At 26.5% G+C, this 26,051-nt stretch overlaps 5 protein-coding genes and 2 long non-coding RNA genes across 12 annotated transcripts; 3 read left to right on the forward strand and 4 right to left on the reverse strand.

Moving 5' to 3' along the window:
• The first annotated feature begins 21 nt into the window (after nucleotides 1–21).
• On the forward strand, nucleotides 22–2,279 carry Pdss2 (Decaprenyl diphosphate synthase subunit 2). Its single transcript, XM_072001376.1, has 5 exons — nucleotides 22–1,012; nucleotides 1,098–1,226; nucleotides 1,312–1,513; nucleotides 1,587–2,009; nucleotides 2,100–2,279. Exons 1-5 carry the CDS (start codon nucleotides 675–677, stop codon nucleotides 2,253–2,255), a joined length of 1,248 nt encoding a protein of 415 aa, XP_071857477.1. The 5' UTR covers nucleotides 22–674; the 3' UTR covers nucleotides 2,256–2,279.
• Nucleotides 2,280–2,752: 473 nt separating this feature from the next.
• Nucleotides 2,753–4,485, forward strand: Bet3 (blocked early in transport 3). Its single transcript, XM_072001967.1, has 3 exons — nucleotides 2,753–2,841; nucleotides 3,062–3,577; nucleotides 4,170–4,485. Exons 1-2 carry the CDS (start codon nucleotides 2,803–2,805, stop codon nucleotides 3,557–3,559), a joined length of 537 nt encoding a protein of 178 aa, XP_071858068.1. The 5' UTR covers nucleotides 2,753–2,802; the 3' UTR covers nucleotides 3,560–3,577; nucleotides 4,170–4,485.
• Nucleotides 4,486–5,730: 1,245 nt separating this feature from the next.
• Nucleotides 5,731–8,388, reverse strand: Red (LysM peptidoglycan-binding domain-containing protein red). Of its 4 annotated transcripts, none has more exons than XR_011799670.1 (5): nucleotides 7,752–8,388; nucleotides 7,519–7,659; nucleotides 7,324–7,451; nucleotides 6,836–7,221; nucleotides 5,731–6,726 (listed from the first exon to the last, which is right to left on the reverse strand). XR_011799670.1 is itself a non-coding variant. In XM_072001965.1 (5 exons), the coding sequence occupies exons 2-5, from the start codon at nucleotides 7,926–7,928 to the stop codon at nucleotides 6,981–6,983; spliced, it is 687 nt and encodes a 228-aa protein (XP_071858066.1). In that variant the 5' UTR covers nucleotides 7,929–8,038; nucleotides 8,111–8,388; the 3' UTR covers nucleotides 5,731–6,980. The 4 variants fall into 4 exon arrangements, 3 of the variants coding, with proteins under 3 accessions (XP_071858066.1, XP_071858067.1, XP_071858065.1); XM_072001965.1 differs by having other exon boundaries at nucleotides 5,731–7,221; nucleotides 7,752–8,038; nucleotides 8,111–8,388; XM_072001966.1 differs by having other exon boundaries at nucleotides 5,731–7,221; nucleotides 7,752–8,038; nucleotides 8,248–8,387.
• Nucleotides 8,389–8,812: 424 nt separating this feature from the next.
• Nucleotides 8,813–13,448, reverse strand: Cka (Connector of kinase to AP-1). Its single transcript, XM_072001955.1, has 11 exons — nucleotides 12,891–13,448; nucleotides 12,187–12,290; nucleotides 11,936–12,121; nucleotides 11,642–11,831; nucleotides 11,367–11,525; nucleotides 11,154–11,274; nucleotides 10,950–11,071; nucleotides 10,595–10,773; nucleotides 10,185–10,522; nucleotides 9,788–10,099; nucleotides 8,813–9,711 (listed from the first exon to the last, which is right to left on the reverse strand). The coding sequence occupies exons 1-11, from the start codon at nucleotides 13,155–13,157 to the stop codon at nucleotides 9,542–9,544; spliced, it is 2,148 nt and encodes a 715-aa protein (XP_071858056.1). The 5' UTR covers nucleotides 13,158–13,448; the 3' UTR covers nucleotides 8,813–9,541.
• Nucleotides 13,449–14,790: 1,342 nt separating this feature from the next.
• LOC139986548 (uncharacterized) lies at nucleotides 14,791–15,363 on the reverse strand. Its single transcript, XR_011799672.1, has 2 exons — nucleotides 15,225–15,363; nucleotides 14,791–15,147 (listed from the first exon to the last, which is right to left on the reverse strand). It is a non-coding gene; the product is annotated as an uncharacterized lncRNA (long non-coding RNA).
• A 50-nt stretch (nucleotides 15,364–15,413) lies between these two features.
• Wde (Fibronectin-III type domain-containing protein windei) lies at nucleotides 15,414–24,542 on the forward strand. Of its 3 annotated transcripts, none has more exons than XM_072001951.1 (14): nucleotides 15,414–15,551; nucleotides 18,573–18,894; nucleotides 18,970–20,967; nucleotides 21,697–22,058; nucleotides 22,141–22,401; nucleotides 22,488–22,811; nucleotides 22,885–23,038; nucleotides 23,118–23,305; nucleotides 23,392–23,466; nucleotides 23,567–23,621; nucleotides 23,688–23,761; nucleotides 23,855–23,954; nucleotides 24,028–24,197; nucleotides 24,270–24,542. In XM_072001951.1, exons 2-14 carry the CDS (start codon nucleotides 18,630–18,632, stop codon nucleotides 24,363–24,365), a joined length of 4,122 nt encoding a protein of 1,373 aa, XP_071858052.1. In that variant the 5' UTR covers nucleotides 15,414–15,551; nucleotides 18,573–18,629; the 3' UTR covers nucleotides 24,366–24,542. The 3 variants fall into 3 exon arrangements, with proteins under 3 accessions (XP_071858052.1, XP_071858054.1, XP_071858053.1); XM_072001953.1 differs by having other exon boundaries at nucleotides 21,700–22,058; XM_072001952.1 differs by lacking the exon at nucleotides 15,414–15,551 and adding an exon at nucleotides 16,779–17,602.
• On the reverse strand, nucleotides 23,463–24,213 carry LOC139986547 (uncharacterized). The gene is made up of 2 exons (XR_011799671.1): nucleotides 24,087–24,213; nucleotides 23,463–23,965 (listed from the first exon to the last, which is right to left on the reverse strand). It is a non-coding gene; the product is annotated as an uncharacterized lncRNA (long non-coding RNA).
• Nucleotides 24,543–26,051: the final 1,509 nt, after the last annotated feature.

Genomic DNA, 26,051 nt, shown 5'->3' on the forward strand with positions numbered 1-26,051 from the left:
ATCCCCATTAGTTATTGCTCGGTCTTCGGTCCCTATAGAGCTATGCCCATATCTATGCCTTTATATTACAATTTTCTCAGTCTTTAATCCTTAATAACTTTCTACATTAGTTCATTTTTCTTTACATTCTCCGTGTTTCATTCTCATATTTCTATTGCATTACATTTCTACTTTTCCGCTTATTGTTTTGTTTTCTTAACTTATACAATATAAAATTAACAATTTCATATAACTGCATAATTGTGGATAAGTTTAAATACCATGAGAATGGACATAATATAGAAGCGTTCCTGCAACACTAATTTCATCCTAATTCTCTACATATTCTCTCTACATACTCTTTGCATACTAAACCATAGATATAGGAGTACGGTCCATGATTAAAACATTACCTTCTTATATAAAAGAATTCATGTACATTGCTCTATTTAATTGAACGATAAAATGTATTATAAAACCATGTATAAATATATAAGATACATATTTGTTTAATGACTTTCCATGATAAAAAATGAATAATTTTTTATACCTAAAGACAAATCACATGATATATTTTAAGAATAAGGTCAAAAGTGAAAGCCTGAAATGTTAATCATATGCGTTATACCTCTTGAATGTGCGACTAATGTTAATGTCGAGAGAAAACGAATTCCACGGGTGTGTGCAGTGCAAAAATGTTTACGAACAAAATTACATTTAATTTATTGAGAAACAGAAATATAACCAGAGGAATCTTATGCAGTGATCATAATGTGAATTGTGAAAGACAAAGAAATATGCACATCTCTACACAAAACAGATTCCATTTACATCAATCCAACAAGGTTGAAGCAAAACTTGGAGGAAGTCAAAAACCAGATTGGAACAGAGCTGTTTCAGAAGCAGAGAAAATTGTTGGATATCCAACATCATTTCTGAGTTTACGGTGGCTCTTAAGCGATGAAATAGCAAATGTAGCTTTGCATTTGAGAAAACTAGTAGGATCTAATCATCCTTTGTTAAAAACAGCCAAGTAAGAATTTTATTAATATATTTCTTATAAATCTACAGTACTATTAGTTCTTCTCTATATTAACATTTATTCAAATTTATTATAGAACTGTTATTTATAATGGACGTAACAACATGCAAGCATGGGGTCTTATTGTATTGTTAATTTCAAAAGCTGCTGGTCATTTAGGCGTAGATGATATGGAGAAAGACAAAGCTGCAGGTATATTACACAGGTATTTATTATAGCTCTTAATAATATAAAATTTTAAAGCATCATAAATTTGTAACAAAAATAATATTAAACGAATTTTTATTTAGTCAAAGAGCTTTAGCAGAAGTAACTGAAATGATACGTATTAGTTATCTTGTTCACAACGGTTTAGTAAATATAGAATCTGATGTTTATCTAGAAACATCAGAATTGAATGATATGTATTTTGGTAATAAAATTGCACTGCTAGGTGGGGATTATTTATTGGCAAATTCTTGTGCTGAATTAGCAAATCTTCGCAATCAAGATGTATGTATAAAAATTAGGTATTTTGATTTATATAAATTGTTTGTATTATATTTTATATTATAATCACATTTAGATTGTTGAATTAATGTCAAGTGCTGTGAGAGACTTAGCAGAGGCAGAATTTATAGGACGTACAGATAACCAACATAATCCTTTACCTTCTATACCACCTGAAGTTCGTAAGGATTATGCAGTAAAGGAATGGACTCTTAGAAATGTTTTAAGTGCTGGTGCCTTATTAGGAAAATCTTGTAAAGGTGCATTAAAATTAGCAGGACACAGCAATGAAATACAGGAACAAGGTTACAATTTTGGAAAGCACTTAGCATTGGCTTGGCAAGCTTGCTTAGATTTAGGTCCATTTATTACAAAAGATCAAAATGTAACATTCAATCTATGTTCTGCACCAATTATGTTTCATATTGAACATGACCCATCAATTTTGACAGAAATTGATAAAGGTTTGAAATCTGTAAATAATGTAGACTATGTTAAGGTAAGCATATCAAATTTAAACATATTTTCGAATGTGTAATAATTTGTTTTCCATTTATGAAACAAGTCATTTTAACAATTTAATATGCAGATTCATAAAATTGTTATGATGGGACCTGGAGTAGAATTAACAAAACAATTACAGAAAAGACATTCACAAAGAGCAATGGAAGTTTTAAGTGTATTTGAAAAGAATGATGCAAGAACAGCATTATATAATATTATTGCAGCTATGGGGGATTTCTGAACAACAATTTCAATTAAAGAGTAATATATTTTATATAATTGCCCAACGATCAGTTTGAGGACTCCGTCCTATTTTAAGTTTTCAGTTTTAATATACTTATGAAATTTATATTTTGTCTATATTATGAAAAAAATATTATTTAAATTTCAATATATATATATAAAATTAAGATAAAATTGACAAATATGTATAATATATATAATAAGATTGGTACATTTTATAATAAACAAATATTTAAACAAATGTGTTATTTACATTTAATACCTAATACCGTATTTATTTTTACTATTATTATTTTACTATTTGATACACATCTTTACGAAGAAACGATGTATTTGTGTACATAAGCTAATAATATTCCAATTTCTAATAAATTATTGTATATTATATAAACATTTCGCTAAATAATTTTAAATAATTTAGATCTTTGTAATTATTTAACATAATTATAAATGTATAAATAATTTGATAATAAATTAAAAATTAGATGGCGAATATCGACTCTGTCACTATATCCGATTGAAGAATCGTACACACATATATAAATATGTCACGAGCAGGCACGAAACTTGACTCAAAAAAAGTTGTGAGTATACCACTATATTGCTTTATTAATTTTTACAAGACATTTAGATTATATGTTATTAAATTCTGTTCTGTTGACAAATAATCATTAAAAAATAGATGTTAAATTATAAGTGAGGTTAGGAATAATTTTAATGTATAGTTATATGTAATTTCATTCTGTGTGAAAGACATATTAAGCTATGATATGATGCTAATTTATGTATAATAATAAATTTCAGAATTCTGAATTGTTTACATTGACATATGGAGCATTGGTAGCCCAATTACTAAAGGATTATGAAAATGTCGAAGATGTAAACAAACAGCTGGAAAGAATGGGTTATAATATGGGAATTCGTTTAATAGAAGATTTCTTAGCTCGAACTGGATCTGGTCGGTGTTATGACTTTCGAGATACAGCTGAGAAAATACAAACTGGGTTTAAAATATTTTTGGGAATAACACCGACAATCACAAATTGGAGTGCTGCTGGTGATGAATTTTCTTTATGTTTTGAAGCAAACCCATTAACAGAATTTGTTGAATTACCAGATCATTGTTTAAATTTAAAATATTGTAATGTATTAATTGGAGTATTAAGGGGAGCTTGTGAAATGGTACAAATGGAGATTGCTTGTTGGTTTGTACAAGATCAACTAAAAAATGATAATGTAACTGAATTACGCATTAAATTTATTAAAAGATTAGAAGATGCTATCCCAGCAGGTGAAGATTAAATAATCTTGTTATTAAAGGTATATGTAAAGTTATACATTGTGCACATTTTTCATTATATATATATTTTATAACATTCATAAATTTATTAATTTAATATTCGTAATTACTATAATAATGTAATGAATGCATAAAAATAAATAAATAAATAAATATATAAATATATATATAATGTGATTTTTTAATGCTTAAATACTTTATATAGAAAAGTTTTTTTTTATACATATCTGTTCATAAGTATATAAATGAAAAATATAAGTTTTTTTATCTCAATTATTTATTTAATAGTAAGAATATTATAAAATAATTTAAATTAATTTTTTACATTGAGTATATATGATTATGACAAAAAAAAATATAATTAAACTGTGTGTAGACATCATTTTTTACGTCAGTTTTTAACCTATACTAATATGTTTCTAGTATATAGACTTCTTTTTAATAATTTTTTTATAAAGTCTTTCTTTTATATATACATAACCTTTAACATTCTGCTTCTATAATATTTACTGAAGTAAAATTAACTTATGCAAAATTACTTAAATTAATTAATGAATCAAATATTGATAAAAGCATCAAACATTTGTAATATAATATATTCTCTTTTTACAGGTTATGGAAGTGAAGTGCAAACGTTGTAGAAAAAATCTTTCTAATAATGAATCTATTTTATTATTTACTTCCCATAATGAAGTCAAGAAAAATCCTATGGATGTTGGATGTGAAGCAAATGATTCTGAATCTTGTTCATATATCTCAATGGAAAAGCTGCCTAAATGGATTGAACATGCTATAAATCAAGTAAAGTTTCTTTTAAAACTATGTTATTGACAATTTAGTATTACTATATGTGATTATAAATATTCTTCAGAATATTTAATAGTATGTAGAAAATAAATATCACATCAATGAAAATAGTACAGGTAAATTTTAAAACTTTTATCTAAAACCCATATAAAATGGTACGTGCATCTTTTACAGGAATCTTGGACGAAAGGTAGACTTCATTGTCCAAATTGTAATAATCGTATAGGTACATTTAACTTCATAAATGAGTTAAAATGTAACTGCAGTACATTTATTACACTACCAGTCAAAATAACTAATAGCAAAGTAGATATTTTGTTTCATTTTAAATAAATCTAATACATTCCAAATTCATCTCAAATAATGATTTTATTATTTAATAGTAGTTATATAATCTTGAGTTCTATTTCACATATTAATTTTATACACAAATATACAAATAAATAAACGAATTAATAAATAAATGTAACAATAATAATTAATTAAATACATTAATATAATAAATAAATAAAGTATTATAAATGTAATTAACTATATGAATAATTTAATAATTACTGCCACTCATCAATTTTTATCTCTACAATGTAGAAACGTAAAGCAAATCAAGTTTTTCCTTATTTTTATTTGATTTATTTGCAATATTTGTTTTAAGTACTTTTGATTGTATATTTAAATGTAAATTACTTTATTAACAGATAATTTCTATTTTACATTTATACATAACAATTGAATACTTTTTAATATGTATTATGTGTATATATATATATATACACATATACATGCATGTGCATCTAAAAATCTAAATAAATATAAATACTAAACGTGTACATTTTATATACAGCACAATTAGTATTTTATGCTACACAATGAATAAATTATATCATACACATTAAACAATTTTTTACTTAAAGTATTTATAATTAACTACTAATGCATAGCATTAAAAATGACTTGAATTGATTGTTATGTATTCATAACAAAGTGAAAAAATAAGTTAGACCATACATGTGTTTAATATAAACTGTAAAATTTATTGTTTCTTTCTCTCTCTCTATATATATATATATGTATATATATATAACTGTCTAAACTAAATTTATCGCTTGTTCATTGAACTTCAATTCTTTTGCTATACCAATTTATAGTTGCTCTTACATAGTACATAATATATTAATATGTATAAATAATATAACAATAATAACATATAATGTATATTTGGATAGATAATGTTATTATATAACAATGAACAAAATGTTAACTAGACAATATAGACAATATTAACAGGTACCGTATTTTCTTCTGTAAAATCTTTATTAATGGCATCAACAATAAATTTATATAACTCCAAAAATAATTACAAATGATCTATATTAACGTAATCAATATAAATTTTATATTTATTAGCTTTTGTAAATGGAATAATTATTTTTATATCACTAATATTCATTTAAAAATTTTAATGATAATTTCAGAAGCAAAAATTTATCTTTCAAATTTAATGAAACCAGTTTATTAATATTTCAATATAATTCATACTAAAGTCATTTGTGCATTATATATAAACTATTCTCAAACGACGATAGTTCTTGGATTTATTAAATTTTGTAATGAAGATTGCTAATTATAAATATCACCGAATTATAAATATCATTTATTATGTAATTGTAACGAAAGATTGAGCATTCATATTAATTTTAATAATATTTCGTATTATTTGTCCCTAAAATAATAATTAGAATATTTTCTACACAAACGAACTCTTTGTTATCCAAGCTGTATTTATTTATCTAATTTTGTATTTGTTTTGTATTTTTAAAAACAAAATAGATTAAATAAACAAATAATATCGACAACGTTTTAAGGAAGATCAAACAATAATTTAGAAAGTGGAGTTGTACTGTAAGAGAGTATAATATTTAATTATATTAATATTTTAAATTATAATTCCTATAAGAGTTCCAAGGAGAGATCGGAAAGTTTCCGGAATCGTCGCTAGGAATTGCTTTATCTGTTATTGTTATTGTCACTCCAAAAACTTTTCAATCTGCCCTCATATTTTTGTTATATAATTGAGGCCACAAAAGAGACATAATCGAATAAAATTCTATGCCCGGCAAAATTATAAACAGTCTAGGAGTACATGCTATCATTCGCAATAAAATTGGATAAATTGACCTCAGGGAAATCATAAACTTAATGTCATATATAAAATATAAGATAGTTTATAAAAATAACAGAAATAGTACACAATCGACTTGGATTAAAGGCACATATGGTTCACTAAGAAATATTGTTTGAACTATTTTAAAAATATGCTTGGACAATACGAGAGCTAGTTGATCCATTGTTGATCGTACTCAGACTACAAGAATAGAAACGATCAATTATCTTTTATAAATGTTCCTAATATTTATAATATATGATAAAAATATCATAAAAAATTTATGAAAAAAGAAATGAATACAACTTACATTAATATTGGATCAACCAATTTTAAATATGCAATAGTCTTCTACTATTTCCAGTACATCGTTTGGTATTCAATATATCTTTTGTTCAAGCTCTTTAATGACATTGTCAATATTAAACATATTACAGTCTAATAAAATTTAGTTGCTACAACTGGAATATTTCATCTTGTTGCTGCTGAAGTCTTTGTAACGATGTTTTTACTTTCCTGCCCTGAGTCATAACTACAGCAGTTGGAAAATTATGCATATCACTAGAAGATGACGGTCTTAATGGTTCTGAAGCAGGTGGTATTGTATGTGTATTTGAAGTTATAGGAAGCGAGTTACGTAATTTAGAAGATGCTCTATGTGATTGTACATAGATATCACTATCCTCAGTGCAAAATCTGAAGTGTAAGTCATTAATAAATTTATATACGAAATTTTTTGTGGTATAAATTGTAAATGTACAATTAATATTATTCATTAAATATTAGTAAATGACTTACTCACTGTTCCCCTGAGTACGTTTAACATCTCTTTTAGCGCTGGCTATAGAAGAATCCATTTTAGCTAAAAAGTCATTAACTGAACTATCATCATCCATAGATAATGTTATTGATGATGGACTAGAAACCTAAAAATATATTTTATCTTATGCAATATTAAATAATATCTTACTAATAATATAAGAAGGTATATACATTTTGAACTATATTATGTTCAATTTCGTCAGTATTGTCCAATGATAATGGGCTTTCTGGATTGACAGGAATAAACAAATGTTCCCGTAAAAATAAACTATCAGAAGCCCATAATCTGTTAGCTCTTCTTATCTGTTCAGTCTAAATAAAATAAAAATATATGAAATATACTATATATTTTTAATTGCTCCTTATCAGTTATACAATAATGAAATAAGATAAAGGATACATACTGTAACTCCATATTTTAAAGCAATTCCTTGAAGAGTATCAGTTGTTGATACAGTATGTTTTAATAAATTTTCATTTCGTGTAATATGTTTAGCTGTACTACCATATTTTTTCAATGTCTTCCCAGTATCTCTTATGCACATTCGTTCTTCCATTTCCCTCGCCCCATTTCGCTCCATTCTTAATTTTTAAAATAGTACTAGCGCTTATAAAGCGCAACAACCATATCACTCTTTAATATTTATGGATAAGAAATTTGGATACACTTTAAACAACATAATCACATAACCTATACAAATATTTAACAGGATTCAGTTCACATCTTATAAATGTTTCAGTAACGTAAATAAATATCACCCACTTTTTGACACAAGTAAGATATCATGTAATTTGCCAAAATATATGAAATATTGTTATTAGTAGGATCTGAACTCTAATTTGCCTAACAAATTATATCTTCCAAAATATGAGTACATACAAAATCATTGAAAGACATACATTTTACTTAAATATATTTTCTTTATAATAGTTGTATTTTCTAAATTTATAATTTCAGCTACAATATGTAACTACACTTAGAATGTTCTCTCAGCTGATCAACGTGATAATAATTTATAGATATTCTTCAACCTGAATGATAATATATGCTTCGTTTTGATTGGACAGTCAAAGGGCGTTACACACATACACACACGCGCGCAAGTCAAATTAGTACTAACTGCTATTAATTTAAAAAAACTTCACTTAAAACAAATTATAGAGATATAAATATAATAGTACAGCGTAAAACGTTCTTGTACTTTATATTAATGTCAACATAATATAAATAATGCAGATTATTTTATTATTAAATCTTATTACATAATACATTACATATAGATTTATACATATTAAGAAGTATAAACTACATTTTGTATGTTCATTTGTTAAATAAAAAATTGTATTATTTTTATTTCGACGTTTTGATTTCATCTTTTATATATATATATTTTATATATATATAAATTTGTTGAAGGAAAAAAAATAATAGAAGTGGAATTAAATTTTAATAAAAACATGTTCATTATAGTACGTTACACAGTTCATCTATTTTTAAATACAATATATTACAGAGAAACACACAGTTATAATTTACTGTTATTAATATTATGTCTCTTATGTTATAATTAACTTATTACGATTATTATTATTATTATTGTTGTTGTTGCTTTTTTGTTGTTATTATATGCCAACCTCGATAAATACATAAGGTAGCATAAAAATCATATAATGGGAGACTAATTGATGTAGGACAACTTTATTTTCGCGTAGTATGTCTTAATCTCCAGTAGCTGTGCAACAGTAACTGTAATATTGGTAATAAATAGTTAACATAGGGATAAATATTATGCTACTGCGGCAGTGTGCTTCCTGGATCCTGGGTAAGGGGTATTTCATGATCTAATTATCAGAACTATATCAACTAATATGCTACAAGACAGACCCCTTCCGCTATCCCAATTAATATTGCTACTTAGTGAAAATTTTATCAATAAGCAGCATTTATATTTGAAATCACTGTTTTGATAAATTGTTGCGGACAAGGGTTATGTGCAAATTTTGGTTTCGTAACATGGATATCTATACGCCCAATTTAATTTCCTAAAGTGGTACTTCAAATGGTAGAGCAATATAAGTTACAACAAAATTGGAAGTGTAACACGTATAGGTAAAACTATCTAGAAAGAATGAGTACAAAATCTGTTCCACCTGATGTATGTTGATAGTAGAAATGTGTATCTTAATTTACATTTCACACATACACCTTAGCAAGAGCATCAGCCCCTGCACTTGCTATAAAAGGTCGTGAAGGATGAAATGCTACGTCTAAAATACTTTCGTCAAACTTTTTACGATGTGCTGTTATTTCTTGAACACAAGTCTTATTATCCATATTCCATAATCTTATACTGCAATCATGGCCTAAAAGTGAGAAATTAGTTATTTAATAATTCTTGATATATTGACATTTCATTTTATTTAATTTGCTATTACTTACTTCCTGAAAGTAAGTATAAACCATGAGGATCTACCGCGAGACTAGTAACTGCATCCAAATGAGCAACCATGGCATGAGCAAGGGTGGCTGATCGGTGATCATAAAATCGAATATGTCGGTCTTCGTGTGCCGCAACAACAAGTGGTAATGTAGGATGCGCTACGACGCGATTTACTCCCTTCGTTTCATTGGCCTCAAGACGAGCTACACTTTCACCAGTTTCCGTATCAAATACCACACAAGCTCTGTCATAGGCTACAACTAATTTATTTGATTCATCTCTAATGAAGTCTACCGACGTTGGTATGCCATCTGTAAAAATGATAAGAAGAAAAGGATAATTCTAGACGCAACTATATAAAACATATTTTTAATAATCTATGTCCGAAAAATATACCTTGTTCAGAAACATATGTATGAAGTAATGGTGATTTGCTTTGTGGGCTCCATAGTTTTACAGTTCCATCAGCACTGATTGACAACAATTGTGATCTCAGTTGATACATGCTTAAACCCCAAACTGCATTTGTATGTCCTTTTAATGTTTGACTAAGGACACTTGGTTCATAAGAGTCATATGGATCTATATTGGCTGATGGAAGTGTCCAACAGTGAATCATACCATCTAAACCACCACTGTAGCATTGATTGCCTGTGCTACACATAGCTAAACATAACACAGGACCTGTATGTGATCTGAATGTATATAATGGTTCTACATCTAATGAAGCTGACCTGAAATGGGAGAATGAACATTTTTCAATAGTCCTTATAATAGTTCGTAATTTCAGAATACAGGTAACCTACTTTTTAGCTGGTAAGGTTTTGTGAAGGTTCCATAATTTAAGTGTATGATCATCACTTGCAGTTATAAGAACGGGATCAGTGGGATGGAAGACAAGAGCTCGAACAGCATCAAAGTGGGATCGCAATGTATATTTTGCATTCCATGTTTTTCTTAAACTTTCCTTTGTAGTGGCTACCATCTATATATAAAATATGTTTAATTTAAATATATTCTATACTAAAAGTGAAATTAAGCTTTCACATAAATTTTATAAAAATATTAAGATTATATATATATTAACATAACATAAATATACACATATTACATACATCTATGGGCATTAACAATAAAAATAACATAACCAATGTAACTCACATCATATGAAGTTTCTGCTTCATTGTTTACACATAATTGCTCTAATTCACCCAATTCTAATGTCGAATCACCTTCCTCATTTAGACGTTTTTGATCTGGATGTCCACCCCTACGTATTGCATCTGTAAATTTTATTTTAATATTACTAAAATATCAATAAAATAGAAATTTGTCGATAAAATTATAAGTAAAATAAATACTAACCCCATTCAGATGAATAGCGAATAGAACGTTGTGGTGATTCTTCAATTTCTGTGAGAAGATTTAGTTCATTTAATACTTCTTCAGCTTCTGCATCAACGTCTTCTGTTAAAAGCATAGATGGCTAAAAGTTGAAATAGAAATAATGTATTAATTAATATTACTTCAATAGAATTCTATAACAATATATATAATAGGACCATATATATGAATTACTTTATTTGGTTTAGGATCCATATTAGTATCATAAGTATCATCTTCTACATCCCCTTCTTCTTCTTCCATATCCATACCTGTTTGTGCCAAAAACTCAAAGTTTGCCATCACAGCTGCTTCTGTATCAAATATCATTGCTTCTATTACAGAAGATGGTTGCTGATAATATAAAAATATGAAAGTATTAATATGTTACTGTAGAAATTTATAGATATCATAAACATATAATAGTGGAATAAAAAACAAAGTGATTAAATTCCAACAAAGTTACTTACCTCTGCCTTTTTTCCTGGGACTCTACGAACACTGTTTTCTGATGCTTGTTTGTTTGATGGTTCATTGCCATTTAATGCAGGAGTATTCATATCTTCTGAGTCTGTATTATTACTTAAACCAAGTAGAGATCTTACTCTGCTAGATCGTACATCTATTATAGTATCAGTGTAACCAATCTCTTGTAAGTATCTAAAGTTACAGTTATATATACACTATTAATGATACTGTACTTAATACCTATTGTTATATGAAAATAATAATTGTAAAAATTATAAAAGTTATATTTTATTTACTGTCTTAAAATTTGGCGGCCTTGTCTCCAACTGATGTTACTGACGGATGTGAATGGAGCTTCCCCATCACCACCACCTCCAACATCAGAATTAGGACAATTACAAATACCTTCTTCATAAATAGGAGGTTTCGTATCTCCTTGTATTACCAAGTCAGTGCCATATTTTAGTTTGTGATACCTTGCTCTGTAAAAATTACAAAAGTATTGCAAATATATTCCTAATATCGAAATTAAACAAAAATATCTCACCGTTCTTGTTTAAGTGCATATTCTAACATTTTTATTCTTCTTACTAAGTCATTCTTTAACCTTTCTTGGCCTTTTCTCTCACCTTGTAAAAAAGCTATCCTAGCCTGCAGAAAAATAATAATAAACATATTATATTTCTTTTAAATCATTCTTAAAGAATTAGTTGTGCCTTTAATGTAATTATTTTATATTTTATACATATTATAAATATTACAATGTAGCTTTCCTTTAGAATTATCCATTTTATATTACAAAGAATTTACAAAAAAAAATAAAGATATAAAAAATATAGAGTATTCACAGCTTCAGTAACTTTTATAAGAATATAACATAAATATAATATACATGCAACTAAAAATAATGTAAACACTGCATTCACTCCAATATAAGAGATATAACTATTTAAATACAACAATTTCGTACTTCAGTGGTATGTGTATCATTTGTTACATTAAAATTTAAAGCATAATGTTACAATAAATAAAAAGAATATTCTTATAAAATATTTCTTAGTTTAAATTAAAATAACTTTAAAATTAAATATATACACAAATTGTATTGTGTTAATGTTATACATATTTAAGTTAATCTTGTTTTTACAACGTTCTGTCACATGACAGATGAAGTGACAATAAGAAAAGAGTATTTTAAAGTAAAGTATACAGAGAAATTTTGAAAATTTTCCAAAGAAATTAGGATTATACCTGGAATTCTGCTTTATCAAGCTCCCATTGCGATCTTTCAAGTTCAAAGCGAGTCCATTCATGCTGAATAAAATGTAGAATACCAGGCATAGAGTATTGTGGTCTTTCGTTCTTAGCATCGCCATTAGTACCATTGTCATTCCCTTGATGTTTATTATTTGTTAGTGGAACATTCGCACCACTAGATAATTGTCCATTATGATTTTGAGATGCAGAACTGGAGTTCTCCTCCATCGTGGAACCACAAAACTGGCTCGGTACCTTCATTTCATGACACGGCAGCCATTACAACAACTTTTCTTTCCTCTGGAGCCTAAAGAGTGCTCTCCTGTCGGATAATGTATTTCGATCGAGTATGCGAAAAGAAGTAATTAATACGCATGCGGACGTATTTAATTTCAATGTAACTAATATACTGTGTAGAAAATATTATGGTTCGTTGCTTATCTATCAAAATTTATTTAATTGTTCAACTCTTCCGAAATAGCAAACAAATATTCTCTTCTTCGCACATCTTCGGAATCGTACTTTTCTTCACCATCCTCATACAGTATATTCAGGTATATTACAACCTTATACTGACTTTCTATGAGAGAATATTACACCAATTACAATATAAATTGGTAAAGAATAAATAAGTAAAAAATAAGTATTTGTTACTGACTTATCTCATAGTATAATTAAATAAACAAGAAAAATGTAAAATTTCATTTTTTTTTTCTGTATACTATGACATCAATTTTACTGCTTTATACTAAATAATAGTATTAAGACCTCAGTTGATATAAAAACATGAAAATCTAAATTTTACATAAATGATTACATATTCTTAGTTAAAATATAATAGAAATTTTTATTTAGTATAATATGTATGACATATATAAATGACAAATATAATACATTTCTAATTTTTCTTGTAAGGCTGATTCTCAAGATTAAAAGACTATACAAATACACGGCAGTATATTTCATTATATGCTAAATGATAAGGCCGACAATGATAATCAGCTGCTAATACAGTATTATTTTATGACTAATATAAGATTTTATGCTGCAGTGTAAAAATTTGTGTTTTTTTATATAATGTGATTTGAAAGAGTATTAATTACATACATTATTTTACTAGAAATTATATACTAGGAAATAAGCTAAAGGTTATTATGCCATCAAATTATAAATATTATAACAATTTAGGATAAAATAAATTATATAATTATAAATAAAATTGTATTATTTCAATAAAATTGTTTAAGGAAAGTTTATCAACATAACAAATATTCTTATGAAAATGTCATTTATTTGAAAATATCTATATAAGTATGAATACTACAAATACACTGATATTAATCCAATTTTTAATAGACTAAGCAAATAACATCCATAATAACACTAAATGATATGATTAGATAAACATTATTAGCTATTTGTTAAATTTAATTGCATTCATATCTTATTTTTTAGTTACAATACTTTATATTACTTTATATAGTTTATCTAGTTTCAATATATGATATAACTATATCGTTTTAATCCTTCTTGAAAAAGATTGTGTCTTCAGAAATGTATATATATGTATATACACAATATATGTTTTTCAGTGTTTTTGTTTCCTCCTCTTATGTATGTACATAATATACAATACAATAAAAAAATAATTTATGTAACTAACAATAATATATTTTTGAAGCACATATTATGAATATAAAATGATATATTTCATTTTACTTTCATCTTTATTATATTAGCATGTACATACATAGAATTTTCTTATCACTTATACATTCATCTTTTTTTCTTTGCTTCTTTTTAACAAAGAAAAGTAATTTTTAGTATTATACATTAGTTTAGCAATATTTTGTAGCTATTTCATTAATATGACATTTATTAATCTTGGTATAAATTATAGTCAGTATAACACATGTTTGATTAATAATTATTTAGAAAATATCACAAAAAAGATATTTGACCCTAACCCATGCTTAATAATACGCGATGTTTCTTATACTGTTAATAACATATCTTACAAAATGGGCCAACGAAACGAGGCATATATAGTATGATTATTATGTACACTTTGAAATAACATTCAAATAATTTTTGAAAAGAAAATCTTCAAATGTTGAGAAGAAATGTTCCACGACTACATGATTATTATTGATCTCACATATTTGTATACATTTTTATGAATAAGGAGTATTTTGGTATCTAAGCAGAAGTTGAAGTACACTTTTGTGTACTTCAACAAATATCATAAGTTCTGAAAGTATTTTATACTATAGCGCATGCGTTACTAAAATCTGAGATGCAAACTATCGTATCTCTTTGTGTACTTACGTCGATAGTTTTGTATATTTCTTTTCACGAAATTGGTAGTCTGTGACCTTTTAAATTTATGTATTTTTTAAAAGTGATCAATTCGAAAACCTACTGGGTTCAACTTCATCTTTAATCGTATCCAAAAACATTGAGTATGTTAGCGGTTACGAATAAAAGTGGCAACATTGCCTGTCGCTTGTTTAGGTTGCGGTGTTGCAGATACTTCATGAACGAGTATCACAGTGTGTATCTTCGTTTCTGACATTTATCGTAAATATAACGTATTTTTATAAGACAAAGAGCATGTTTAACATTGGTTGAAGACTGGCTGCATTATAACATAACGTAAGTTCACTTACATACACAATTACATGTCGCCATTCAGGAGTGGGTCACTTCAGATTTTTTGATCTAAATTATTACACGATCCGAATAATAATATGTATTTATTTAAAATTCCAACAAAATTAAAATTTTTTAAATTTTATTTTTTAAACGCTTTGGAAGGGAAATAAATTATTTAATGTTTAGTTAAATTTTAAAAATTAAAAGGATTTTTTAATTAATTTGTTATATATGTATGTATTTCGTTTGTATAATAATGAGCATTTGAAATAATAAAACCTTATTTTGAACTGTTTATAATGCACTTAAGAATGTGGGCCTCAAGTCCCAAACGTAAAGATCGAATCTATTGTAGACATCAAACTATATACATATAAATAGCTGCCATTTTATAGAGCATAGATACGCCATTTTGTGGTTTCGTCATACAAAATGAAAGTTGATAAATTGATATTTTTAGTATCCAAATTATACAATTTTTGGTCTGAATGTGTTTTTCCGGAGATATTTTGGATCGCCAAAGCCAAATATGAAAGTCATTTCTCACGGAAATAAACAGTTTTAAAAAATTGTTCTTATAAACATTTAAACAACAAAGATCTTATCTTTAGGAGGCCGGAAAATAAAAAATAATCCAAACTTAATCCAATACATACGATTCAGATACATACAGAGTAAGCTATATAGTAGGTTAAGAGTATCAAATTTTAAAAAGGTTTCGTTAAAATCTACGAGGACGTTATACATCAATAGATTGACCAAAAGTTATGTCTTATTTCCGTAAAAAACAACCCATATTTTCGGCTTCAACGACTTTAAAAACTTCTACAAATGTCATTCTAACTGAATATATTACAGTTTGGATACTATAATAGAGCCTACTTTATATTGAATTATAACATGTTCAAATTATAAAATGGAATAATTATTTTTAATACGAAGATAAAATAAAATGACTTTATTGATGCAATGTTATAAAATATTTTTTATTACAAAATTATATATTCTATGATATTAGTATAATAACTATTAACCTATAAATTTGTACAATACGTTGTATCATATTACTACTGCATCTTTTATGAGATAGTATAAATTTGAAACAGGATGAGTAATGGAATTTTTCTTTTTAAAAATATCTAATAAATCTTTAATAAAAACTTCATTGCTTTTAATAATGATCTATTGAAAGTTCAGATTATGAGTATAAAAATACTGGATCTATGTAGGCCCGATCTTTATAATGAGTTATGAAAGTACAATACTTCTCCCACTTAATAAATTCAACATTGTATTACCAGTACGACGAATGTTGATCTCATCAGCGAATTGAAAGAGAAAACAGTGGGATTATTTATACTAAACTATATATCTAAACTAAGAATGTTTGCAAATTGTGAAACAATGCTTACAGGTAGTATTTTAGTGTACAAACGTTTTAATAGTAGTATTTTTTTAGTATACATTGTATTGAAAAATATGTTTATATAAAAGTACTCAAACATGTACATTTGTACACTTACATCAATGTATTAAATTTGATGAAATTTTGATAAAATTTGCACAAATATTGCTACTATCGCGAAACATTAAGTATTGTTAAGTGGCGCATAAGTAAGAAGGGAGTGGGGGTATCATGAGTACGAACTTCTTAAATATTTCAGATTGTTCAGTATTAATTCAAGAATAAGATAATTGGTATAATTTTACATGTTATGTAAATATATATTTTTATTATAAAATTTTTATTTCCTTTACTTATCAAGAATTAATTTATCGGTAGTGAAATGAGACGCCATATTGCTAAACTTCGTGTGCAGTCGTTGAATTTCGTTTGGACACATATCGGGACCTATGTTCAGCAGTATTCGTTCAATAGAGAAGCTTGTCAAGAAGCCCGCCTTTCTGAATATACATTTTTCGTAGATTAAATCATAATTATTTTAATATAGTATCATTTTGTATTAACTGTAGCTATTTGTGTTGTGTATTTGTATTTGATTTTATAAACAAACAGTATTATTGACTTGAATCTCTTAAAGTTTTAAAACGTTAGTGAAACAAATACAAACTGATTTAGTCTATTATGTTAAACTATTTTTTTTAGTATATTATTGATGTAAAGTAAAAAATTACATTCAATTATTTAAAAATAACAATCCTATTGTTATTGTCTGCGACAATAAGGTATATTTGTTATTTGAAACACAATGACGAGTATTAGTAATGTAGTATGTATTTCCAATCCGCCATTTTTGTTAATTGAGTACTCATGGGCCAGGGATGGTATATGTTAGCGCGCATCGAAGGGCCCACATTTTATTATCTGTAATACTTGTATGAAAGTCTAAATTCTTTATGTACTTTTACATGATATCTTTACTACTAATATTAGTCATCAATTTTTTGTATGCATTGCATGCTTAATGATATTGTAGTACCAGACGGAAAACATTGATTCACAGAAAATAAGGACTTATAGTTCATATAGGTTTAATACATTTGTAATTAGTTATTATCGCGAAAATGTTAAATTAAAAATTAAATCTGTTTAAGATATATATCATCCAAACTGTAATGTTCTGTTATTTAATTATGAAATATGAAATAAACTTTATTTTTGGTTTTGATTGAACTTTATTTCAATTTAAAAAAATTATAGTTTATAATACTGAAGGTTCTATTATTAATCTTTTATCATATTTACCGATTGTAGAATTAAAATAGTAAAAAGTTGGTAAAAATTAAAATTATTAACAATACATAATAAATGATAAGAACTATTATATATTGTTTTATTATGAATTTGCAATAAAATTGATTATCACTTCAAATTGATTAAAAAAGTCAAGTTAAGTCAAGTTAAGTCAAGTTAGAGGTACAAAAATATCTATGAGATATGTTGTATGTGTATATAACCAAGTATACTGGTGTATATAAGTATATAAAGTTAATATATGATATTTTAAAATAAAGTTATTCGAAGAAAAGAAATCACAAGTTAAAAATTATTAATTACAGGTTAAAAATTATTACATGAGTAGCTTGTGACATTGTCTTACATACTATATATTTTCTATGATGGAAGCTTTAAGAAGTGATATATTACATACTCCTGACTCTATACATTCTTTGTCTTGTATTAACACACATAATATTGATGAACTATCAAAAGAAAAAGAAGAGGAGTTGTTATATAGTACAGGTGATGATGGTGATGAAGAAGATGCTCTTTCAGATGATAGTATGCGTTTAAGGCTCTCTGATGATGAAATTGAGACAGAAGATATTTTAACACCTGTTTTAGATAATCAAGAAAATACATTAAAAACTAATGAAATTGGTAATCATTATATATTACACTAATTGTAATATTATGATCTGAAAAATTTAAACGACTGTTTTATTTAAATTATAGAAATGACATCTACAAGAACTGAAGATATGGAAATTTCTTCTATCCCAGAAAAAGATATAATGAATACAGAAGCAGATATAAAGAAGAGGAAACACAGTTCAGATAATGATTCGGATGAAAAAATACTAATTGATTATGAAAAAATTGTTAAGAAAGGTGAAAGTGAACTGATGAGAAGACCACGAACAGCTAATGTTTCACGTCTATGGCAAAATTATGGATCACAATATAAGTATCCTAGAACTCCCAATGGTCGTTCTTTTCATTTTATTAATCAAAGATTTCGTCATTCAACACCTAGAGGACGTTATAGACTTCAATATAACTGTAATACAAGATTTTATAATAAATTTGGTCCTTCTGAACGAGGAAGAGGCAATGGAATATTTCATTCATCTAGATCGATTTATGGTGGTAGGCGTCAAAAGAAAGGCTTTAGTTCTAATACAGTGCACAAGCAAAATAGTTCAACAGAATCTAATGTAAGTCCTATATCTCCATCAAATAAAAACATATCTGTAGAAGTAAATGATAATATTGAAACTGTAAAACTTGATAATGACGCAACAATAGATGGAGATAGTATATTATGTAGCAAATCTTTAGTTAATAGCGATAAGAATGACCATTCAAATGAATCATTTAGTGGAAAAGTTGAAAATACTCCTATTAAAAATATTAGAAAAGAAAATTCTGTTAATACTGATTCTGTCAATAATTCATTAGAACTAAAACACGACTTGGAAGAAAATACAAAAATAAAAGTATCTAATGATTCTAAATGTAAAAATACTACAATCCATACTTTGAATGAGAATTCTAGTGAAAATCCTCTAAATTCTGAAACTGATTCTCATAATGATAATAATAATAAGCAAAAAGACGAAATAAGTAAAAACAATACGAATAATGCAAATATTGATTTTAGCGATTTTTGTAATTCTAATAATTTCAAAGTGGAAGCATTGAATAGAGACATAAAATGTAAATCTGGTAAAGATGAAACTATAGAATATACTGAAGAAAAAAGTAATCAAGAACAATACAAAAGTATAAATAATGAGGGACAAAATAAAATAACTAAAATAACTGATATAAAATGTAAATCTGATAAAGATGAAGCTATAAAATATACTGAAGAAAAAAGTAATCAAGAACAATATAAAAGTATAAATAATGAAGAACAAAATAAAATAACTAAAATAACTGATACAAATGAAAGTACAGAAATTAAAGAAGTCTATAAATTAGAAGAACAAGATCTTAATAGAAATAAGGAATTAACAGAACTCAGTCAAGAGATAGAACTATCTGGAAACAATTGTAAGACTACTGTTTTAAATTCCATAGAAGAAAAGGAAATAGTAAATAATGATATAATACTAAATGGAAAAGTAACAAATTATAAGACAGATGAAATTCTTAGGGATAAAAAAAAGAAAATTTCTTCTGAAGATATGAAATCAAACAAAGATTATGAAAACAGTGAGTTTAAATCAACAACTGTATTAAATAATGTAACTAGCAACAAACATGGTAATGTGCCAGAAAAAACAGTTATTAATAGTGTAAAATGTGATAATCAATTAAAAAGTAGTGATAATAGTACAAATTCTATTGAAATTAGTAAATCCAATGCTTCTGAAAATCAATTAACTCATCCTATAATTGATCTTTGGGAACAAAATGAGGATGTTACTAAAAAAGATATAAAAACTACAAAAAATGAAAACTCAATAATAAATTCTGCAAGTAAAAAAAATTTAAGTGAATACATTGAATTGATGTTGGATAAAAATAGTTCACCTAGTGTAGAACTAGAACCTAGTGTAATCACAGAAAATGATTCATTAGATTTTGTTACTAATACAAAAAATAATAGTGATGATAGTGATAAAAGATCTGTTGAAGTTCCTGTGACTACTCAAAGAAGGAAAAGGCGATCAAAAAGAGAGATTGTTGTAGTAGAGCAAATGAATTGTACAGAAGAAAAACAAGGTAGGATGCATATTGAATAAATGGGATACACATTGGTTCAAAAATGAAAAGATATCACTTTTCCTCTATAAAAGTATGTTCTTCCACATACAACTTGAGTCAATAAGAACTAACATCTAAGATAACTGGCTATATATTGGCTGTATCAAAAAATGTTTGAAGTGAAATGTATTATATTTAAGGAGCCTGAGAAAATGAGTACATTTTGATTTCTTAATAGCTTATAATTTTTGAGATATTACACTAACATTGAGTTTTTTTATTTGTTACCATATATTTTTTATAATCGATGCAGTTGGACATTCTATACAAAAAAGAATCCAGCTATTTATACCGAAAAACCATTAGTTTGGCAGATATAACTTTAATTTGTTAAATGTAATGTATAAAAGACAGGGAAAGATGTGAAGCAGTATTCTTGTATTTATGTTCTCTTTGACTTTCTTAGTTCGTTCCTATTGAATTACCGTGTATATGTATTGCATTTTTATGAGTATAAAATATTTAATATATCTTTAAAGAAGAGTTAAAAAATTATAAAATTATTAAGCATTATCTTTTTTGTTCACACTTTCGTTGTTTTAAAAATAAATTATATTTTTGGAAATATTGCAATTTGTAAACTAAAGATATATGTTTAATAATGGAAAAGAGTTAAACAATTTGGTTATATCTATTTTTTATTTCTTAGTTCTGTAAATTACTAAGTTTTTATTACAATATTTGTAGCAGTGAGGGAAAGTGGAAGACGGAAGAGACGAACAGCTAAAAATGCAGAAGAGATTATAAGAACAAAATTCCTTCATAGTGATGTAGAATCTAGTGATGATTCAGAAAAGTTTGTGGCTATAAATTTTAAAATGAATCAAGATGCACGTCCTTCATCGCCACCTTCATTAAAAAGGACTTGTTCTAATACTGATACTTCTGTTATGAATGGTAGTGTTAAGAAAATTAAAGTAAATTTTGAAGAACGATGTAATGAATTAAAAACACAAGAAAATAATTCTGGCAACATTAAAAACCTTAACTATATTCATAAATTTTTCCGAAGAGACTTGAATGAAAAACTGCCAAAATTAAAACAGGAAGTATGTCAAAAACATAAAATTTTAAATTAATTATTTTAATAATAAAAGTTTTATATATTTCAATGATGATAATTTCTTTAAGGAATTAGAAGAACTTCTGATACAAAAAATTGTTGAAACGATTACTATGCGCGACGAAATTGGTAAACTAAGAGAACAAGCACGTATATCAGAAAAAAATCAAGAAGTAACGCGTGCAAAATGTCAACAATTAGCTAAACAAATTAAAGATTTTGAAATGGTATTAAACCGTAATGCGGCAGATCGGCGCGCGAGTAACGATAAATTCAGTCCACCAATTAAGATCAATAGATCTGTTGGATTACAAGTTAATTTTGTAACGGTATATATGAACCATTTTGCGAAGTTATATATGATTTTATAATATTTTATTTTAATTTTATTTTATTGTAATATATGTTTATATAGGATCATGTAATGCAAAATTTAAGGCAATTACAACAGAATTCTAATATGAAGTCTCTACATGTTTCAAGTAGTAATAATGCATCAAATACTTCTGTTAATGAAACAAATAATGCAACCAGTCCAAGGAGAGGAATTAAAACAAGATCACCCAGGAAAACTGAGCCAATAACTGGACAAACCTCTGTGGTGGCACAAGGTCATACTCAATCTCCAAACATTATGACTACTATCACTCCTGCAGCTTTGGTTGTTGCTAAACCCCTAGATTCACAGCACCCTTTGACATTATCAAATCAGTCTAATGTTCAACAAATTATATCAAATGTAAGTACTTCATTCGAATTTTCTTATTTTTATTACAAATCTAATGACAAAAAATTATTATTGGTTTCTGTAGCAACAGATACAACCACAACAATCACAGCAAGCTATAATTTTAAATGGAAAATTTCCAAATCAGATAAATCGTCAAGGATCTACTACAACAAACGTCACAAAATCTCGTGCAAACGATCTTATTGATCTTACGGATGAAGAAGAGAAAAGTAAAGGTATTAAATTTCATAATTTTCTTATATATTTTTGTATTAAATGAATAAAAGCATATTAAGGAACTTTGGTAATTTATAGCTACTACTGGTATGCCAGTTGTAACAACTACAGTAACTGATCAACAAGTAAATTTAACACAAAAAACACAACAACCTTGCTTCCAAAGGGTAATTCAGACTATTCCTGGGAATGTAGCCATAACAAGTCAACCGCCTAGTATAAGAGTAGTACAACCTGCTAGTCAGCCAACACCTACTGCTTTAGTGGTAAGTGTATAGTAAGATATGCATATATTATTCATTTCATCTATTATTTATATAATTTTATTATATGTTTACATACTTTTTTATAGAATAATATGAATGCGCCTCGATTAGCATATGTGATGCCAACAAGGCAATTATTAATAACACCAAATTCCAGTCCGGTAAAATGAATATTTTCTGCCATATTTTTATTAAAATGAAGTTGAAAAATAAGGCTTTGTAGTTAATTTATAATTTTATAATAAACATTTCTAATCATAGATACGGCCTGTGACTTCGTGTAGAGCTTCATTTCCAACTTTAACGTATAAAACTGGTAAGTAGTTTCAGTTTAAATCATCAATATAAATAATATATAGATATAATACTATCTTATTTATAGGAATATCAACTATTGCAAATGGAACGGTTCGATTTTTGACAACTCCAGCTACTTCTAATGTACAGTTAAATAAGGTATACTTTGAATTAACTGTTTTGTTTTAATAATACAGTTATCTATGTCTATTTATGTTTATGCTTGTATGTTTATAATTGTATTTGTTTCAGCATCCAGCACCCTTACCAGATACGCGTAATTATGCTGTAAATCCTCTTTGGAAACTTTCACCACCAGCTCCATCATTAAAAATTTCTAAAGTTGCACATGGTACGTTACAACTTACAAATTTATACTTATTGAAAATGTTAATAGAATACAAAAATTTATTATTATTATCTAGGAATAGTATTATCTTGGAATATGAATTTGTCGGACAAGTATGCAGATATTGTTAGTTACCAGTTGTATGCGTACCAGGAAATTGCTGGTGTTCCTCCTAACACATCATTGTGGAAGAAAGTAGGCGATGTTCGAGCTTTACCACTACCTATGGCGTGTACACTTACGCAAGTAATTTGAACAGATTGTGTTTAAAAACTAGAGTATATTCCATAGATATTTGTAATGTCTTCCTTTTTGCAGTTTTCTGAAGGAAATAACTATCACTTCGCAGTTCGAGCAGTTGATATACATTCCCGAAAAGGACAGTATAGTATACCTGGAAACATTTCTTTATAAAGTATATGATAAATTTTGAATTATTCTATCAATATTATTTTTACGCACAGTTATAACAGTTCACGACTCATGTAACAACAAATTCCGTACAGTCCTTTGCGTTATCGTTCAATTTATTACATTTATTACATGTAAAATATATTTAATTCAATTACAGAAGTGTTTATAATGATCAAATATGATGTATAGATTACATTACAAACGAATTTGTTGTATAGTAGTAAATATCCATTTAATCATAAGTAATTCATACAATCCTTGGTACTATGATACAATTGTAGCTAACGTATTTTTATCCGTCGTTTTTTATACACCTCTTAATTTATAAAATCAAAAAATACAAATCTTAATTTTGACAATATACATATAGTTTACATCCTTATGTCTTTGCTCACAAAATTGGAGCGTAAAGGCTCCATGCAATTTCGTGCCATGTTTCATGAAGTATTATCATTTGATAGTGTGGAATAAGCAATTATTAAACATTTTAGATTCCGTATTTTGAACTTTAAGTAATAGTATAGCATCTAGACAAAAACAGGAAAAAATATTCTAGTCAAAAAGAATTTTTGTACTAATTCAATATTTACCTTTCATAAAGACTGTTACAGTTAAAAACTATATATTTGTTGTATAAATCTGCTATCAATATTATTATTCATTGAAAGTGTTCACAAATATTGCTTCCCCGTGTTTTATACATAAAATACCATTTATTTTCTCTTTCTAAATTTACTTTATTTTTATTGTTACTTATTGTAATTGAATCTCACTAATATATGATTTGCTCAATTTTGATACAATTGTAATAAATTCTAAATGTTAAATGATAAAATACTCCATAGATTTTAACATAAGACAAACTATGCGAATCACTTCATATTATGTATGTAAATATTAATGTTTATATGTTCTGACTGTTAATATTTGTATTGAAAATATAATGATCTAGAGTATAATTATCTAATATCATATTTTTAAGTTTTATTTTCATTTTTGTGTCAAAAATGTATAATAAAATGATTGCTCATTTTTTATATGAGTTTATAATAAAAACAATTCATAATTGTTATAAAATTTTAAATAAAACGTGTTTTTTTAAAGAAATGAACCAATACATATAAAGAACAGAATTTTTTGCTAATTCTTTTAAGCAATACGAATGTGAGATTTCCCTAATATTTATTTATCACCATTTTAGCATAGCTTACAAAGGTTTCTTAATCAACAATAGGAAAAAGTTGAATATAGGAACGGTAGGAAATATACTGCCCTTATTGCTAATGTAATTTTAAATTAAATTTCGCGCATTTTTGGTAACAGATATGTTAAATTCTGTGATTGTTAGTTTACATAGGTAAGTATTTGTATGATATTTTTATTACAGATTTCTTGTTAATTGTATTATAATTAATTAATTAGTAATTAATTTAGAAATAACAATTGGTACAAATTTTCAATTTTATTATACACAAATAATGTTCAAAATTTAGTTATCACTTAAATAAAAATTCTATAGTTCAAAGATATAGTTTGTAAAAATAATGTCAGTTACAATTTTTTCTATATCTAAAGATTTACAGGATAAAATAAAGATCTTAAATTATAAAAAGGAATAAAATTTCACGAAGATATATAGAAATATATTAGATTTATAGTAAAAATTATTGTAAAGAGAAAAATATA

This window comes from Bombus fervidus, chromosome 4 (genome assembly GCF_041682495.2).
Source record: "Bombus fervidus isolate BK054 chromosome 4, iyBomFerv1, whole genome shotgun sequence".
NCBI classification, from domain to species: domain Eukaryota; kingdom Metazoa; phylum Arthropoda; class Insecta; order Hymenoptera; family Apidae; genus Bombus; species Bombus fervidus.

Coding starts and splice junctions, on each gene's coding strand:
- Bet3 (XM_072001967.1), top strand. CDS start 2,803: ATGTCACGAGCAGGCACGAAACTTGACTCAAAAAAAGTT. Junction 2,842..3,061: donor AACTTGACTCAAAAAAAGTT/GTGAGTATACCA, acceptor AATAAATTTCAG/AATTCTGAATTGTTTACATT.
- Wde (XM_072001951.1), top strand. CDS start 18,630: ATGATGGAAGCTTTAAGAAGTGATATATTACATACTCCTGACTCTATA. Junction 18,895..18,969: donor ATTAAAAACTAATGAAATTG/GTAATCATTATA, acceptor TTTAAATTATAG/AAATGACATCTACAAGAACT. Junction 22,812..22,884: donor TTCAACAAATTATATCAAAT/GTAAGTACTTCA, acceptor TGGTTTCTGTAG/CAACAGATACAACCACAACA.
- Cka (XM_072001955.1), bottom strand. CDS start 13,157: ATGAAGGTACCGAGCCAGTTTTGTGGTTCCACGATGGAGGAGAACTCC. Junction 12,291..12,890: donor TTGATAAAGCAGAATTCCAG/GTATAATCCTAA, acceptor ATTTTTCTGCAG/GCTAGGATAGCTTTTTTACA. Junction 11,526..11,641: donor TCCCAGGAAAAAAGGCAGAG/GTAAGTAACTTT, acceptor TTATATTATCAG/CAACCATCTTCTGTAATAGA.
- Red (XM_072001965.1), bottom strand. CDS start 7,928: ATGGAGCGAAATGGGGCGAGGGAAATGGAAGAACGAATGTGCATAAGA. Junction 7,660..7,751: donor CTTTAAAATATGGAGTTACA/GTATGTATCCTT, acceptor TATTTTATTTAG/ACTGAACAGATAAGAAGAGC. Junction 7,452..7,518: donor AACATAATATAGTTCAAAAT/GTATATACCTTC, acceptor ATATATTTTTAG/GTTTCTAGTCCATCATCAAT.
- Pdss2 (XM_072001376.1), top strand. CDS start 675: ATGTTTACGAACAAAATTACATTTAATTTATTGAGAAACAGAAATATA. Junction 1,013..1,097: donor CCTTTGTTAAAAACAGCCAA/GTAAGAATTTTA, acceptor AATTTATTATAG/AACTGTTATTTATAATGGAC. Junction 2,010..2,099: donor ATAATGTAGACTATGTTAAG/GTAAGCATATCA, acceptor TTTAATATGCAG/ATTCATAAAATTGTTATGAT.